General features: G+C 48.5%; 1 protein-coding gene across 5 annotated transcripts in view; it reads right to left on the reverse strand.

Moving 5' to 3' along the window:
- Nucleotides 1-16,020, reverse strand: part of Inpp5a (inositol polyphosphate-5-phosphatase A) — a 251,681-nt gene extending 235,661 nt beyond the window's left edge. For all 5 annotated transcript variants that reach the window (XM_087185601.1, XM_087185599.1, XM_013069956.3 and 2 more), the window contains exon 1: nt 15,386-16,020. Coding sequence is in view for 3 of the 5 variants with exons in the window: in XM_087185599.1 (XP_087041725.1) it covers nt 15,386-15,460 (75 nt within the window). In the remaining 2 variants the exon portion in view is untranslated. The remainder of the gene's footprint in view (nt 1-15,385) is intronic.
- Nucleotides 16,021-17,654: the final 1,634 nt, after the last annotated feature.

The following is a 17,654-nucleotide window of genomic DNA, read 5'->3' on the forward strand; positions in this document are numbered from 1 at the left end:
TTATGCAGGTCATGGACAGGCACTTCAGTGCCTTATGGGGTCACTCTGCATTATACTGCATTATAGAAGACTATAGTCATCAAGGTTATCAAAGCTCAGACATAGATTTTCTCCTATACCTAGAATACATCTGAACTCTCTCCCTGAGTGGAATTTTATAAAAAAAAAAAATCAGAAATGTCAAGTGTCACATGGTGTGTTTGAGTTTATTACCCAGTTCTCAGAATGTGTATAACCCCACTTCCCAGAGTGCTGCCCTGCAGGCATGGAGCACCCCCAACAACCCTTAACCCACTTGTCAGTCAAATCTCCTCATTCCTCATCTCCCCAATTTCACACAGCCCCCACACACACCCCTTCCTCCACTTCCACATGAGCCACTTGTCCATAGTTTCAAGAAACAGGCCACAGGCAGCTCTGGAGCTCCAGATCCAGATTGGAGCTGACTGGACTCAATGCCCTACCCTGGGGAACAATGACAGCAGAGACTTGGCATCCATACCTTACAACATTCTCCCAAGAGCCTCAGACCCAGGTCAATAGCTTTATTCTCCATCCCCTAAAGAAACAAGGGCCTAAGCATTATCTACAAACACTGCCCCCCAGCCTACTGTTTGTCAGCCACACAGCTCCTATTTCATGCCTCTGTTCTTGAGTTGCAGTCCCTCAACGGCCACCTCTTCCTTGCTTCTCTAGAAAGCTATGATCCTCCAAAGCCTTCAAGACCCAGCCCTGGTCACTTGCCCCAGGAGCTGTCTATGGCCTACACACCCAAAGCATCTCTGTGTGTTTTAAGCTACCATCAGGGTACTGCCTAGGTACCCATATTTCTATTTGTGCTCCAAGGATGGGGCAGTATTCAGGCAGAGCTATGGAGCCATAGCAATGGTACCAGGGTGTGGGGAGGAAAGTTTACCAGGCCCCTCCCTGTGTGGGAGGAGACAGCAGCCCCCCAGAGCAATGAGGATGATAGGGCATGATATGCAAAGGACATTGAACAAGGACCCATGGATCAAGGCCTTGGCCCATTGGCTCCTGCCCACCACAGGTCCCCTCTGTGCCACCACAGGTCCCCCTCATTGGCTCCAGGCCACCACAGGTCCCCTCTGGCCACCACAGGTCCCCCTCATTGGCTCCTGGCCACCACAGGTCCTCCTCCTGGCCACCACAGGATGCACCCCAGCATCCCTGCTACAGGCACCTTCCATATCATTCTCAGCTACCACGGTTCCACTCAAGGACCTTCCCTCCTCTGTCTCTGGTCCCCATACTCATCCTATCCTGTACTCCACCCTGCCCCTGGACTTACCCTCCTCCCTCTCTCCTGGGTACTCCAGCCACTCCCTGAAATCCACATTCAATCACTCCAACCTGGACAAGGTCCAGCATGGGAGGCATAAGGTGGGCAATCCCTAGGCCAAGGGACCAGGGCTGGGTACTCGGGCCCCAGTGCAGGATATTCCAGAGAGCTAAGGCTAGGCAGTTCATCCCTGAACAAAGGCCCAGCTCATGCAATATCTCCCTTCAGATGAATGGAAACCCAAGGAACATAAGCCACATGGGCCTCCTGGGCCCAGGGCCCAGCCCAGCCCTAAAACTCATGAAATGGAGCCCTGAACAGGGGTGACACTGGACTGCCCTGAGAGAACTCCAAAGCGCCTGCACCTAGTGTCATTCTTGGGGCTACATATTTAGACAGGACCTTGTCTAGCCCTGGTGACAGTCTCACACAGCCCCATGACTATCACTAGGGCCCTGCTTTTATTTCCCTTGCTGGTCAGCTGCCATGGCTCACCCCATTCCTCCCTGCCTCCTCCTGCCACCTGGACGGTGCACACAGAGTACACTGCCTAACTGCAGCAGTGAGGGCAGCTAGTTCGTTACAGCAAAACAGGAAGTTATGACAGATCAGAAAAACCCTAACTGTGATGAAGGAGGAAAAGAAAAAGCAAATATATGTCCTCACAAAACTGCCTGCTACTCAGATAGATGCCATTAGTAACAGAATGAGCCCCTCTAAAAGTGACCCCAAATTACACACACCAATGCAATGCCTTGAATCTGAGGTGCTCACCAGATATGTGCTGAACCAGATGTTGCAAGTGCCTTTCAAAGCACCCCAAAGAAGCCTTGTGGCCTGAAATCACGACTCTGAGACAAACAGGGTGGGCTCCCTCCAACTCAAGGCTCCCAGGTACTACAGAAGACTTTGCAGATGGCTCTCAGTTCCATACACCCAAGTCACCCAGAAGGTCAGAGGCCAGCAGCCCAAGAAAAATATCCCTCTAACCCCAACTCTCTATCCTAACATCCCACAGAGCTAGCAGATGTCAACTAATAGTCATCCAAAAGCCTAAAATGCAGGCTAGAAGGGCGCTGGAGGCAAGGGAGGCCAGGCACCACAAGCCCTTTCTCTGGATCCCAAGCAGGCATATGGCTTGATTAGGGCTAGTGGCTCTATTGGAGGAGGGCTGTAGTGTCCCCATGTATAGGGCCACCTTCACCAAGGATGACCAAGCCCAAGTCTGGAGGCCGCACACCCAAAGCTCTCTCCAATGGCCAACTCCCATAGAGGCCAAAGGGGTGTATGAAGAGACAATGACCAGGCATGGTGAAAATACCCTGCAATGCCAAGGGCCCAACAGAGATAACAGGAGGCACAGCAAACTAGCATCGCCCCATCTTAGAGAAAGTCAAATCGTTCCCCTAAATAAATAGAACCAAATTCACATCTCCTCTTGTTCTTTCAATAATGAGGTAGCCAGACACTCGCCTTAGCTGCAACTAACATCCCCTGGATAACCTACAGTGAGGGTCCTGTGGCCCAAACCAGGATAGCCCACCTGCCTATTAAGGAGGTTTGAGCCTCTCCATCAGGGCCAGATGCTTCAAGGAACACAGCTGCCAACCCACAAAAATTCCCAGCCTGGATATTGCTGTTCTCTTCCCCTTGGTACACCCTGTCTGGTACACATAAATAGAGACACCTAGGGGAGAAAGTAATCAGGAGAGAATAGGAACACCAGGCTAATGACCAGAGATGGTGTTTTGGAAGAGGCCCCTCTGGAGGCTGGGAGACACACATTAATACTCTCTGCCCCTCAATAGTGGCAGTGTCCCCCTCACTCATGGGCTGCAGAAGAGGAAGCTATGAACTCCTGAGTTCTTTCTGGGCCTCCTGTATCAATACTAACAATGCATGGCTGACCAAGCGTTAAGTGATGTTACTAAGGCTGGCTCCAAATATTCTAATACCTTGTTTATTACTCCAAGGTAACTCTGTACCCAAGCCCAAGTTAATAGCTCAGGGCTGATCAGCACTCTAACACCTTCTGACTCAGATGTCACATTCATCCTAAGACAGACACACCATCCCCAACACTCAGACCAAGCATGGAGGTTCAAGCAGCAGGAGCCAAATATGACTTGAACAGCTTCAACAGAGATCATGAAACATCCTAGAATATTCTGGAAGCTTCACTCCCTGGCTCTGCCAGCTGTGGTGCTCCAAGACACGCACCCCCTTTCTCCTACCTCATCTGCATTAAACATGCTCAAAAATGCAATGTTATCACACCTGCCTGCCTATCCAGGCAAACATAGCCTCCTGCAGGGTTTCCAGCACCCTGAAGCCCTCCTGGAGGGGGTGAACATAAAAACAACAGCAATGCAGCTGCCACATCAACAGTTATCTGCTTGTCAAAAGCCATTACCAATATTGCAAAGGAACTAATTTGTGGGACGCTTATTATTTAAAAGTAGAGGCCAGAAATGCAAATTAAAACTGCAAGAAAATGCACCATATACCCATCATCAAACAGACACCACCCAGGGTTGGCACTACACAGACGATGTGAGCACTACCCACTGCTGGAGGGCTGTGAAATGGTGCAGTCCCTGAGGAATGAGTGGGAAGTTCCCAGAAGAAATAGCCATACAGTGACCACCTGATTAGCCCCAGAAAAATGAACACCCATTTGTTCACAATAGCACCATCACAGTAAGCCCAAGGCCCATCCACTGGAGAATGATAAACTACTGAGCCATGAATCTGGGTAAACTGCTGACACACAGGAAACACAGATGATCCTTGAAAATATAGTATGCTCAGTGAAAGAAGCCAGACACACAAAAACCATGTACTGTATGATTCCATGACACTGAGTCCTTGACAAAGACAAAATTCTACAAGACAGAGCAGTGGAGGTCCGGGGCCAATAACAGGTGCTGAATGCTGCAAAAGGTCAGGTGGGAAGTGTTATAAAATTCCATCATGGTGAGTGATGGCTACACTATTTTCTACAAATCACCATACTGTACAGCTACAGGGGTAAAATGCATGGTATTACAACTGTACCTCAATAAAACTCTTAAAAGAGAAAAGAAAGCAAAAACCAGAACCCCAGAACCCAAAGACCATCAAGAACATCTCTGTCTGCACTCGTTCCCGAGGCACCTGTAAAATGCAAGCAGAGCCACACCAACATCACCATGTGAAGGAGACGTGAGGCACAGCCCTATCTTTTTATGTCTGGTTTACTTAAATATCCCCAACCTGTTTGCTCCTCCTAACAAAGGTGTCAGGAATTCCCAGGCCCTCTCTATTCCCACCCTATACTCACTCTAATAGAACCCCAAATAAATTTACACTGGCCCCACTCCAATGCTGCTGCCAAAGGCCAGCACACTTAGATAGAATGTAAATTATAAAAACTATCAACAGCAAAACATAAAAAGCACAGTGCGTGGAATTACTTTACAGAAAAGAGGAAAAGGAAAGATTTTGTTCCTATTTTTCCATTTTCTCATATTAATCCCATTCCCTTCTATCCTTTCCCCTAGCCCTCCCACTTCCTTCCCCTTTGCCCCTTTTCTTCCTATTTCACATGACCTATTATACATTTAGTCCTTATTTACACTTTCAGTTTCTCACACCAGAGAAACTATTCGGTATTTATATAAGTGTGTCCTATTTATTTCACTTAAGAGTATCGCCTCAATGTGCATCCACTTAGCTATAAATGTCTCTAATTTCTCATTTTTTATGGCTGAGTAGTACCCCATTTTATTTAAAAAACCACATTTTCTTTATCCAGTCTCCAGTTGATGGGCATTTGGGCTGTAAATAGGGAGGAATGGAGGGGTTGAAGGGAGGGCTAGGCAAAGGTGAAAAATAAGAACCAAGAGAGACTATGTAAAGGTGCAAATTTCCAATGATGAGTGTCATTATATTGTATACCTAAAATGTACCAATGATTAGAATGAATAATCGATAATGCAAAAATAGGAAGAAAAGGTCCAAAGGGGTAGGGGTAGTGGGAGGGGCAGGGGAAAGGAAAGAAGAGAAAGGAAAAATGATGAGAAATGGAAAAAATGGAAATAAAGTCTTTGTAAATAGGGAAGGGTGAAGGGGGTGAAGGGAGGGCTAGGAATGGGGAAAAAATAAGAACCAAGATGCCTTATGTAAAGGTACAATTCCCAATGAGAAATGTAATTGTGTTATATACCTACAATGTACCAATAAAAGAATTTAATAAAAAAAAAAAAAGAGGGAAAGGAGAGTTTGGGAATGTTTAGTCCAAAGCCAGAATACAATCTGGTCCTGGAAGGATGAGTAAACTGCTTCCCTAGGCAAAAGAACCAGGAGTCCCTGGAAACGAACAATGGATGAAGATTCATATAGAAGTGGAAAATCATATCAGGCTCAGGCAACAGACATTGGGAATGTGAGGGAGGGATGGGGAAAGTGAGTCAGGATGACTATGCAAGTACAGGTGCCAAGCTTCACAATAACCCTGAGCACTGAAGCAGGCAGAAGCAATAAGACAACCAAATTGCAGTAGATGAGGCTCCTCTGGGAGCCACTCCAGGCTGCAGATAACCATGAGCCATGGTTCTGTCCACTCAGGCCCACTGAACAGTTTGGATGGCCATCCAAGGAGCCTGGATATGTCACTCAGTACCCCAGGGGTAGACCAGAGATGAGGCTGCTACCCCAGTGGCATCCACAGCTGAGCTTCCCACAGAGAAATAAGAGGATGGAGGCAAGGCCTCAAGGAATACCTGTCTGACTGCACTCACACCTTAAATCTGCCCAAAGTCCAATCTAAAACACAGGTGACAGGTATTCCTTCTTTTACTATTCTTAGCCACCATTCAATATGTGATTCCTACTTACTGATGCACAAACAGGCTGAAGTGTAAGATGACCTAAGGTCACACACATGATAAGAGTCCCCATAGACCTTGCATGTGTCCTCACTGGGCTTCTACTGAGACTCAAGCCAAAGCCATATCTTCTGTTTCTAAATTCTTTTGGTTCCTGAAATACCCACAAGTCATTCAGAGAACGGTGAAAGGCAATGACACAAGAAAGCACAGCTGTCTGAGCCACATGACACAAGCCCTGAAACCAAGGCCAAGTCTGAACTCCATTGAGCTCTTGCTATGTAGAAAGCCAGAGCAGAGGTCATCTTGTTGGGTAGCACCTGACCCTATCAGAGCACAATTCTAATATTCCGAGGACCAAACACAAAGGTCAGGCCAGAGAACAGGAAGGCCAGGTAGAAACCTGAATAGGGAGAGGCAGAAATAAAAATTATCATCAGGAAGGTCCACCCTATATGGACCTTGAGGTGATTCAGCCAGAAGCAATAGACTCTGAGATGTGGGGTGCAGACGAAGAAGTAGATTTCTTCATGGAGACCAGGGTCTAGGTACAGACAGATGGGTAGATTCTGCACGAAGACCAGTGTCTAGGTACACAGAGGGGCAGGTTCTGTGGACAGACTGGGACCTGGGGTGCAGATAAAGAGGGGCAGTTCAGAGACTAAGTAGGGTAGAGGGAATGTCAGGGCAGGAGCTAGCCTGGAACTAGGCAAGCAGCCCCAACAGACCAGGGCAGCTTTGCTCAACATCTAGCTACCCTCAGAGAAAGAGGGGACTGAAAGCAGCCCACAAACCCCCAAAGAAGAGTCTTCTATCCGTGCCAGACAGAAGGACCAACAAGATGACTGGTCTAAGGTCTTCAGTGGGTCAGGACTCCAGCAGTGGCCTGGCCCAAGACCATGCTCCTAGAGATGGGGCTCAAGGTAGTATGTTCTGAACCTGGAAGGGTCCAGTGTGCTGTCCCAACACTCACGGCACATCACTGGCCAGGAAACGCTTACACTAAGCACCAAGCCCACTCAGCCTAGGGCTGCCAGGAGCAGCCTGCTTCTGCATGAAGTCACATCCACATATGATATAACCACCTGAGTGTTCTGCAGACAGATCACCAATAGGACAGCACTATGCACTCCTGCTCACAACAGAATCCAAGTGGATACTTCTCCAGTCCATCTCTGAATATAATCTTCAACAATTAAAACTTAAATTGTGCGCCAGGCATGGTGATGCATACCTGTAATCCCAGCACTCTTGGAGGCTGAGGCAGGAAGATCACAAGTTTAACCCTACCCTTCGCAACTCAGCAAGACCCTGTCTCAAAATAACAGGGCTAGGGATGTCACTCACTGTGAAGGCTCTGGGTTCAGTCTCAGTACTTGGAAAAAAAATTGCAGAAGCAATCTAGGCACTATGAAAGTTCTCATCACCTAAGGTCAAGCAGAGGCAGGGATCAGGGTCCTTGAAGATAACAGAAAAGAAATATTCACAAAACACATTCGTTGTCTCAGAATCTATGAGCTAATTACCGATGGTAAGAAGACTGGCCTCCCAAAAGCCTCAAGAATACAGCAATACACCAGTGACCCCCAAACATACACTATTTTCCAAACCCAATTTATTTAAATTATCACACAATTTCCAGTTCTAGATTAAAATTCTTTTTGTCTGAAGAAAACCAAATGACCTTATGTTGGTTTAAGTTTCCAATGTTCCATTCTCACTCATCTTCACAGCCTAATGACCTTTCTGACCGTATCTTTCAGGGAATTTTTAAGGGACGAGGACTCTCCAAAGGATTCAAGTTCAGGCTGGGATGGACCAGCTCAGCACTGCCCTCCCTGAAGAGTTTAGCTCTAGACACTTCTTAGGCCCCAATGTGCTGCAAAGCATAATCTGCTCTCTGAAAAGGAGGAGCACCTGGAAGAGGAGCCAGCGCTCTGGAGTTACCTCACTGCACTCTAAGTAGGAGATGGCCAAAAGACCAGGGCCTGGAGCCTCACCTGCCCACAGGGCAACACCAGACGGCATACCCAGGGTGCACATGAGCCTTGGGCCTCTGAGTTCTTCATTTCCACGGGTCTCCAGAGAGACTATCAGTGCAGGAGATTCCCAAATGTCCTAATTAACTAAAATGAGAGACACAACGTAGGACATACTACCTCATGTGCTTACTCTAGGGACAGGCTGCCTTCTATCTGCCACCTCTCTGCCCTCAAGGCCTATCACTAGTTCACTCAGTGCACACACATCAGAAAGGCATGCCTGCCTGATGATGGGCTGTCCTCAGAGAGTACGAAGACAACAGGGCAAAGACCATGTGGCTAAAGCCTTTGCTGGATAGACTCTACCTTCAAATAGGTGAGCCCTAGGCTCAGGGAAGCCTGTTCTCCTTCCCCTAAGCAGTCACCCTCACCTTGCCCAATTCCCCCATCTGGTCAATGCTTTCCAACTGCCATCTTCCCCACCTGGGACAGAAGGCTCCCAGAGGGCTCTTGGCTGGGAGGCAGACCTGGGCCTGAGTTTCTGCAGCTTCCAAATCAGACCCAATAAGTCCATAGAAATATCCCCAGCCCAAAGCAGAAACCAAACAGAGGCCATCCCAGGAGAAGACCCCTCCCTGGATTCATCTGTTGCTGGTCATGTAAGAGGAGGGCACACAAGTCCCAGACCTCCAGGTGGAAGGCACTTCTCAGTGATATCCTGCAGAATGAGACATCTGGGGCATGTGAGTAGACAGTGTGGATACAAATGCTCCTGCAAGTGACTATTCTCACAAGGCCATCCAACAGCTCTACCCTCCGGGCTTACCTCAAAACTTGAGAAATAGTATTTCCAATCACCTCTAGGCACCTTACCACCACTGGAGTGAGGGAAACAGGACATAGGGAAGATAGCAGTTGAGCAGAGGGAGTATAGCCAGTCAGTAACAGTGCAGAACACAGTCAAAGTTCCTAACATCAGGTGGGATGGAGATGAAAGCATGGAAGATGACTTCCAGGTTTATAGAGAAATTCCAGAGGGCCAGGGATATAGCTCATTGGTGTCATGCCTGCCTGGAAAGCACAAAATCCTGAGTTCAATCCCCAGCACCAAGAAAGGAAAAAAAAAAAAAAAAGAAATTCCAAAAAACATCAAAGGCCAATTCGAAAAGATGTCTATCAAAAGTGAGAGGTTCATAGCTCAGAAAGTTTCCTGTCAGTGAGGATGTGGGGACACCACCAGCAACTCCAACAGGGCTTGGAGCACTGTCTTACTTCATCCTCCCATCCTGAGAGATGGGCTAGATCCATACAGACTCAGGAAGCCATAATTCTCAAAGGGTACAGGCAGAAATTCCAAAAAAAAAAAAAAGCTGATACACCTCCAGCAGCTTCCTGCTACACATACAGACAAGCTCCAACCCACTTCAAGAGAGCACTGGCCTTCAGTGTGGGCTGCCTGCAGTGGGAGGAAGCCCCTTAGTAGCATAAGCTGTCTGGGCCTTGCTCTCTCCACTATGGTTCTGAGCATCAAACAGTGATGCAACCTAGGTGAAGACCAGGAAGCAAGTTTGGCCAGGGAAGGATAGCAGGATGAGGAGAACCAAGTACAAGGTATCTAAGAAGCCAATGAAAAGAAGTCTTGGAAAAAAGAGCAATGAGTGTTGAGAAATAAGTGGCAAAACTAGATATTGCTGATGAGAATATAAAATGACACAACTGCATAGAGAGAGTCTGGTGGTACCTCCAGAGATTAAGCAATTACTAGAGAACCAGGCAGATCTACAGAGACACACACCTATCAGAACTGAAAACACACAACCACACTGACTAGTATGCCAATATTCATAACAGCAGTACTCACAACACCAAAAAGTGAAAACAGACCAAATGTCCATCAGATAATGAATGATAAACAAAAATGCTGCATTTTCACACAATGAAAGAGTATCAACTGGTCCATAAAAAGGAATGAAGCACTGACCAGGCTATGGATAAACTTTGAAAACACTTTCCTCAGTTAAAGAAGCCACGCATTGTGATTCCACCTATATGAATATGCCCAGAATAGGCAAATCCATAGAGAAAAGGAGACTGGCAGCACAGGTAGGGGTTGCAGTTTTGGGGAGATAAAGAGTTAACACTAATGCATAAGGCTTCTTTTTAAGGTGACATAAATGTTCTAGAATTGACTGTGATAAAGTCGCACAACCTTGTGAATATATTAAAAACAATGAACTGTACAGTTTGAACTGTACAGCATGTGAAATCTACCTAAGTAAAGCCATTACCAAACAAAAAGTTCATGAAGAAGAGAGACCCATGGCCTCAGAGGATGCCAGAAAACAAAAAGGAATGGCACATCAGGGATTTAGCTCAGTGGTGCTGCACCTGCCTCGCAAGCGCAAAGTCCTGGGTTCAATCCCCAGTACCAGGAGAAAAAAAAAAAAGGAATGGCAGGAGCCAGGCATGGTGGCAGATGCCTATTATCCCAGCACTCTGGGAGCCTGAAGCAGCAAAATCAAAACTTCAATTCCAGACCAGGCAACTTAGTGACTTGGTGAGACCCTGCCTCAAAATAAAAAAGTAAAATAAAAAGGGCTCAATGCAAAGAACTTGGGTTCAATCCCCAGTACCACCAAAAAAAACAAAATAAACTAAAAAACACCAACCAGGAACTGACGGCAGCAAACTGACCACCAGCCCTGCGGCACAATTCCACAGAAGAGTGCTGGGGCAGAGCCTGGGAAGAGATTACTCTTAATCAGGCTATAGGGAGGAGAGTAACATGCCTTCAGTAGCTGGGGGACACAGGGCTCAAAGATTTCAAAAGAGAGACACAATGGCATCTTTGACACTGATGGAAAAAGCTAGCGAAAAAGGGCAACACTGACACTGCAGTCAGGGAGAGAGACGTGGGAAGAGGCGCCCATCCTGAGTCCACCCACCCCACAGCAGCTCTGCCTTGCCTCCCTCCATCCCAAGACTCGTGAACACCTACTGGTCAGAGGACCCTCAGTTCCTGCTAATGATCATGTGTCAAGCCCACGCTCACAGCACTTCTGTAATCCCAGGTCTGGAAAGATGAAACGGCACATCAGGCGCTGACTAAGCAAAAAAGGATTTCTTGTTTAGAATAAGCAGTGGGACCAACGGCCAAAACAGCCTGGCCATGTAAAGGTGGGGATGAGATGAAAAGCATAAGCCTGCACGTTTCACCTTCTCAGTTTACTTCTAGTAAAGATGTAAGATGTAAGGAGCCAAGGCCCAGAAACCTCAATGGTCAAAAAACTAGCCTTATCCAGCCAAACTCAGATATATGTGCATGGCCATCCTTTTCCAGGCAAATGGGAAGTAATAGCAGGAGTCCAATCTGGAAATTAGAGGACATTCTTAAAGTCACCAGCAGAAAACTGGAAAAGTCACAGGCAAACCTAGCTACCTGCAGGCCGGAGGGATCTGGCCCTGAGAGGCCATTCATGAAGGGTAGGACAGAGGTCCTCAGAGTGTGGGCCAGGGACACCTCTTCAGAGGGCAACTAGCCCAAACTACTTCATAACACTATAAAATGAGCCCCTCTCCTCACTCTCCACAAGGGACAGTGGGGCTTCCAGGGACACATGAAGTGCAATGACCCATCATTCTGCCAGCCGCTGCAGCATGTGCTACATATTCTTGTGCTTAACATTTGCTCAGTCTTTAATACAGTCAGTATCCATGCTTATAACCTACATAAAGAACTCTTGAGGTTCTTAAATTCTTGGGATTTGTAATTTAAATTATGGAGGTGTAATTTTTAAGAATGTAAGGGATAAAGTTTGAAGACTGAAATCTTTTATTTATAGTACTATTGCATGTAATGCCAAAAGACTCAAAGCAACCTAAAGGCCTTCAGTGAGAATAGCTCAGTAACTGCAGCCTGGCCATCTTGCAGGGCACAAGGATGCCAGGAGTGCTAATGAGAAGAGAGTAGGCTGAACAAGATGTTCCACAGATCTCACGGTGTTAAGGACAAAACCATGATTAAAATGTCCATACATGGGTTTGGGATGTAGCTCAATGGTAGAGCATGTGCTCAGCATGCACAGTAGCCAGTGCCAAAAAATTACAACAAAATTTACATATAGTATTTTTTAATTTACATACAGTATTTTTAGAGGATGGAGAGGAAGAGACTTTCAAAACTGCAAAAGCGAAAACAAACCACCTATCACTTGTTCATAAAAGGATTGTGTCCTTCATAACTGGAATGTCTGTTTCAGATCCAGACTGGACACCTTTCTCCTCAGAAGCAATGACCCTAACCCTAACCCTAACCCTAAGCCGCAGGACCAAATCACAAGTCACATGTGCGTGACATTTGACATTATCCCTCCCCCTCCCCACGAACTTACGCTAATACTAACTTTTCAACCCACACTGGAAGACACAGGCATTTCAATTTCAATGCTATCTATCACCCTGGCCCTAACCCTAACCCTAGCCTAACCCTACCCAAACAATAAGTCATCCTCAGGTACCCCTATTTCCGCACTATCCATGACCCTTACGAAAAGAAGAACCCTAACCCTAACAATCATACCCACACTCCAAACATCAGGTACATGAATTGGAACCCTAAACCTAAACCGACTCCTAACCCTAACCCTAACCCTAAGCCGCAGGACCAATTCACAATACCCAGGTGCTTGACATTTGACATTATCCCTCCCTCTCCCCAAGAACTTACGCTATTACTAACTTTGCAACCCACACTGGAAGACACAGGCATTTCAATTTCAATGCTATCTATCACCCTGACCCTAACCCTAACCCTAGCCCTAACCCTACCAGAACAATAAGTCATCCTCAGGTACCGGTATTTCCAGACATAGAGCAGAGCTTGTATCCAAGAAAGAACTCCTTCACAGACCTGAACACCGTCAGAGGGGTGTGTCTGTCAGCACAAGTACATGTTGAGCAAAGGCAAACAAGAGTCATGAGATCTTCTAAAATCTAGTATAAACCAAAGAATTAAAGTTTCCTTCATTCAAGAATTACTGCTTTCTCAGATCAGATTTCTTCTCCACAAGTACCATAACCCAAACCCCAAAACACAGAATAAGGCCCTGGAATGTGTCCACTTCACGAGGCCAGTGAGGGACAGCCCTTTTCTGCAAACACAGCTACATGTCAGGAAACACAGGTGCTATTTCACTTAGCCTTGAAACCTAAGTAAGTCATCCTGTAGAACTAACCTATGTATGTCTACCAAAACAAATGCTCCTTCCAGATGCAAGAATAATGTAAAATGCCATACAGCCTTTAAGAAAAATAAAAATTCAGAGAGAACATGTTACTAAACAAAACTGGGTTAAGTTACGCATTTTAATACCAACAGAGAGAAATATGTGTATACAGTTGAAAGAACAAAACTCAGAATCAAATATTACTAGAAAGTATGTTTGCACAGCAAAATTCTTTTCCCTTTGAGACTAAAATGCCCAACCATGCTTAATTTTCCTGACATTTCTGAGGTTTTGAAGCCACAGCTAACGGATCTGAATCATCTGAACAAAACCATGTTAGAGTGACATGTTACTGGAAAGCCTAGAATAGAATGCTAAATATACAGGCACCCACCCATACAGGCTCTTTTGAAGAGAATGATCACATGTGAAACCGTATCAAGTTGTCCATAACGAAGTTCAAGGGGAAGCAGTACATCTCTAGCAGGTAAATGTAATGCACAGATGCCTAGAAGTCAAATAACAAAACACAGAAACAGGACCTGCCTTTTATTGATAAAAACTAAGCCTAGTCTAACCATGAACTCAACTTAATGAAACTCTTCATCATGCTTGCTGCCAGCAAAGAAACAAGAACCTCCCCTGAAATCTAAATCAGGCTTGTATCAGCAGCACACAACTCCCAACCCTGGCACTGTCCCAACTGTTCACCTAAGGAAAGGAGGGAGGGAAGTACGTGGCTCCACAGCTCCATCTGTGACATTACCCTTTCTCTTAAACAAGCGTGCCACTTGGAGCCGCATTCTGCTTTATTTGGGTTGGCAGTTTAAGTACCAACAGCAGGGTGGCACCATGGCTGCACACTGAACTGGGTCAACCTTAGCCTGTTCTGGGGAGCTCCCAGTGTGCCCTGGGCCTCAGTTCCCTCCTGCCTCCCAGAGGAGAGGGCCAGAGGTTCCTGGGTGGAAACTGGGATTGGATGGGGGCAGTCCTGGATGGTAAAAGCCTTAGGCAGCCAGCATCCTTTTCCTGGCCTCCAAGACCGTCTCAGCACCTTTTTCTTTAATAAACAAGGGATATAAAGTCCTCCAGGGTTTTCAACAGAGTCCCTTCATTTGAGACACAAGATCACAAATTATAAGGCCAAATGAATACATCCTAGACCTCAGGTACCCAGGAAGACAGGGGCCAGCAGACAAAGGCCAGGGGATGGGTTGGGGTCTGGGAGGACAGTGGACAGGGTTCAAGGGACAGACTTGGAGCTAAGGTTCAGGATTCAAGGGTGAGTGCATGGGAGGGGGAATTCAGGGATGGGAGCAAGGGAGCAGAGTCATCGGTCAGAATTCCAGGTTCAGGGACTTGGGGCCAGAAGTTGGGATTTGGAGGAGGTGGAGATTTGGGAACAGGCTGGATAAGGTTGGGGGCAAGAGATCAAAATTTGAAGGCTGTCATTCTGGAGTCAGAATTCAAGGCTTGGGAACCAGGCTTCAGGGTTTGGGAGCCAGGATTCAGAATAGGGGGCTCCAGGGTCAGCAACTGTGGTTAGGCTTCAGGGTTGGGAGCCAGGGTTTGGGGATGAAACAGGGAGGTTTGAGGTCCTGGAGTTCAGGGCCAGTGTTGGGGATAGGGACACTGGGACCAGGATTCTGAGGATCAGGGATCCAGACCTATGTACCAGCATCAGGATTCAGTTACTAGAGCTTGGGCTGAGTTGGAGATTTGACGGCCACTGACTGGGTTAGTGGAACTGGATTAGGATAAAGGGGTCTGGGCTGGATCTTCGAGTTCTAGGCTCAGGGATCAGGGAAGGGGTCCCAAACTCAGGGGTCAGGGTCGGGTCCTGGGTCAGGAGGTTTCCTGGCCTGAATCCTCGGCTTGGGGGTGTGGGCCAGGTCCACTGCTTCCCTGGTCCGGGGTCCCTGGGAAGGGTGGGGGGAATGTCAGGGCCAGGGTTAGGGGGAGTCCTGGCCCGGACTGCCGCTCCTCCCCAGCCGACGGCGCGGCACTTACGTCGTCGAAGAGCGAGCCCACGTTGGCCGTGACCAACAGCACCGCGGTGCCCGGGGCGGCTGCCTTCCCCGCCATCGTGCCAGGAGGCGCGGGCGCTGGGCTGGGCGGTGGCGGCCGCTTCCTGCGGGCCAGCCGGGCTGGGGTCTCGCGGGGCCGCGGGGCGTCAGCTGCACCGGGGGTTGGTCCCGGGGCGCATTGCGGGCTCGGCGGGTCGGGCCGGGCCTGGCCGGGGCTCCGGCCTTGCGCTCGTCTGTCCTTGCTGCTCCGCGGCCCCGCGCCCGCTCGCTGCAGCGTCTCACAGCGGCCCGCGCGCAGCCATTAGACCAGCCGGGAAAGTTCCCGCAGCCGCCACGGCCGACTCGGGCTCAGTCAAGTCCCGCCCCTGGGGGCGGAGCCTGCGCAGGGCGGGGCGAGTCCTGCGAGGGGCGGGGATGAGAGAGGACAAACGCGATGGGGCAAGCCCTGGGTGGAGAGAAACCCGCTCAGAGCCTGCTCACAGGCGCGGCGGGACCTGAGGGCTGGTGCTGCGCCTGAACCCGAGAGTGGACGGAAAGGGGGTGGGGCCTAAGGTTAGGGCGGGGCCTGAGGAGGCCCGCGGGCTGGGCGGGGTCTGTTGGTTTGGGATGGGGCGGAGCCGGCGTGGAAAGAACGGTACAGCTCCTCAGGCGCGCTTCAGTCAAGCAAGCCGAGCCTCCACGCGCTCCGCCCTGCCCTGTCCCCCAGGCCGCGACTGCGCACAGACTCCTCCCTCCGCACTTCTATTACGTCAAAGTCTGGCTCCAAGGGCGCCTTTTAAAGGGGCCGCGCGCTCTGGGCGGCGGGGACCCGTGGGTCCCCCTGCCGCTCTGACCGGATACCTGGGACTCCAGGATGCTTCCGCTGGCACCCTCTGCAAGCTGCGGCCCTGTTTCCAGCCTCAGTCAGGGCCTTCGAGGGGATGGGACCAGCGGAGCGGAGGCGGGGAGGGTCCCTGGCTGGTGAGGGAGAAGCCTCTACAAACCCTGGAGTCCAGTTTGTAATTACCCCGTCTCCAGTGACCGGGTTCTGCACCCCAGCCACTCCCGGCAGAACAAGTATATGTGATTTTGCAATTTCCTAACACGTCCACCCAGTTCCTGATGCATGACTTTACTTACAAAAAATAGAACGCTGTTGCGCCAAGAACACTGTAAAAGGAAACATCCTTTTAAGAAACAAGCCCTAAATCAGGTGCTTCCACAGCCAGCTGCTGCCCACTTGCAGCACCTTGCACTGGTCAGGGCCAGGTCCTGGGGCAGCAGAGCCAGGCCTAGGGACGTTTAATTAAACCACACCCACAGAGCTCCAGGGGCTGGAAGCAAGAACAGCGTGGATGTAGGAGTCCAGAAATGCCTCCGGGGTAGGATCGTTTTGGCCTGGCCTTGGGGTAGAGTGGGCCTGAGACAGATCCTGGCCGGAACCTTCCCTGCTGGAGGCAGTGGGAGAGACCCACGTTCAGGTTAGACTGCCGCATCTGAAGCTCCGAGGGAACCCATCCTACAAGACAGCAATGTGGAGGTACAGCAAGAACCACCTTGTAATTTAAATTTTCTTTCTTGTAGCTACATTTTTTTAAAGTAACAAGTAACAGCCAGGTATAATTTTAGTAATACATTTTATTAACCCAGTCGATACAAATATTTCATGTGTAGCTAGTACGTCATAGTGTTAATGAGATTTTTCCACACAAAGACTGTGAGATGGACATCTCATTTTTGTGGAACATCTCACAGCCACATTTCTAGTGCTCGGTATCCACGTGACCCATGGCCACTGTACTAGGCAAGGTCACTCGAGAGTTTTGCAGGCACAGATAGAGAACAATGTCCACAGAGAAGAGAAGCAGAGCCCCCACTGACCTACACCCTCATAGTGGGCTTCATCAAGGCTAGCCCTCAGCTGCTGAATACATGGCAGTGCCCAGTGGCATCAAAATATGTGGTTCTGTTCTGTTAAACTCAACTTTACGGGCTGGGGGACAGCTGGGTAGACTCTGTGGACTGCAGGATCTGTGAACCACAGGCTGCCTGGGCTGCACCTAGCTAAGCAGGCATTGCTTCCTTTGTACTAATACATCCAGGGTTCCTGCTTATACTGACTACTTAGCCTGATTCCACCAAAATTCTCGTAAAGTGACTACTTCATTCAGTAGATGTTTTCTGTGGACTGTATATCTCACTCCTGAATTCATAGATTTAAGCCCTCACCCCCAATATGACTGTATTACCTAGGACAGTGATGGCAAAGCTTT

This window comes from Heterocephalus glaber, unplaced genomic scaffold (genome assembly GCF_053883595.1).
Source record: "Heterocephalus glaber isolate CG9 unplaced genomic scaffold, H.glaber_assembly_v1.0 deba00001497, whole genome shotgun sequence".
NCBI lineage: Eukaryota > Metazoa > Chordata > Mammalia > Rodentia > Bathyergidae > Heterocephalus > Heterocephalus glaber.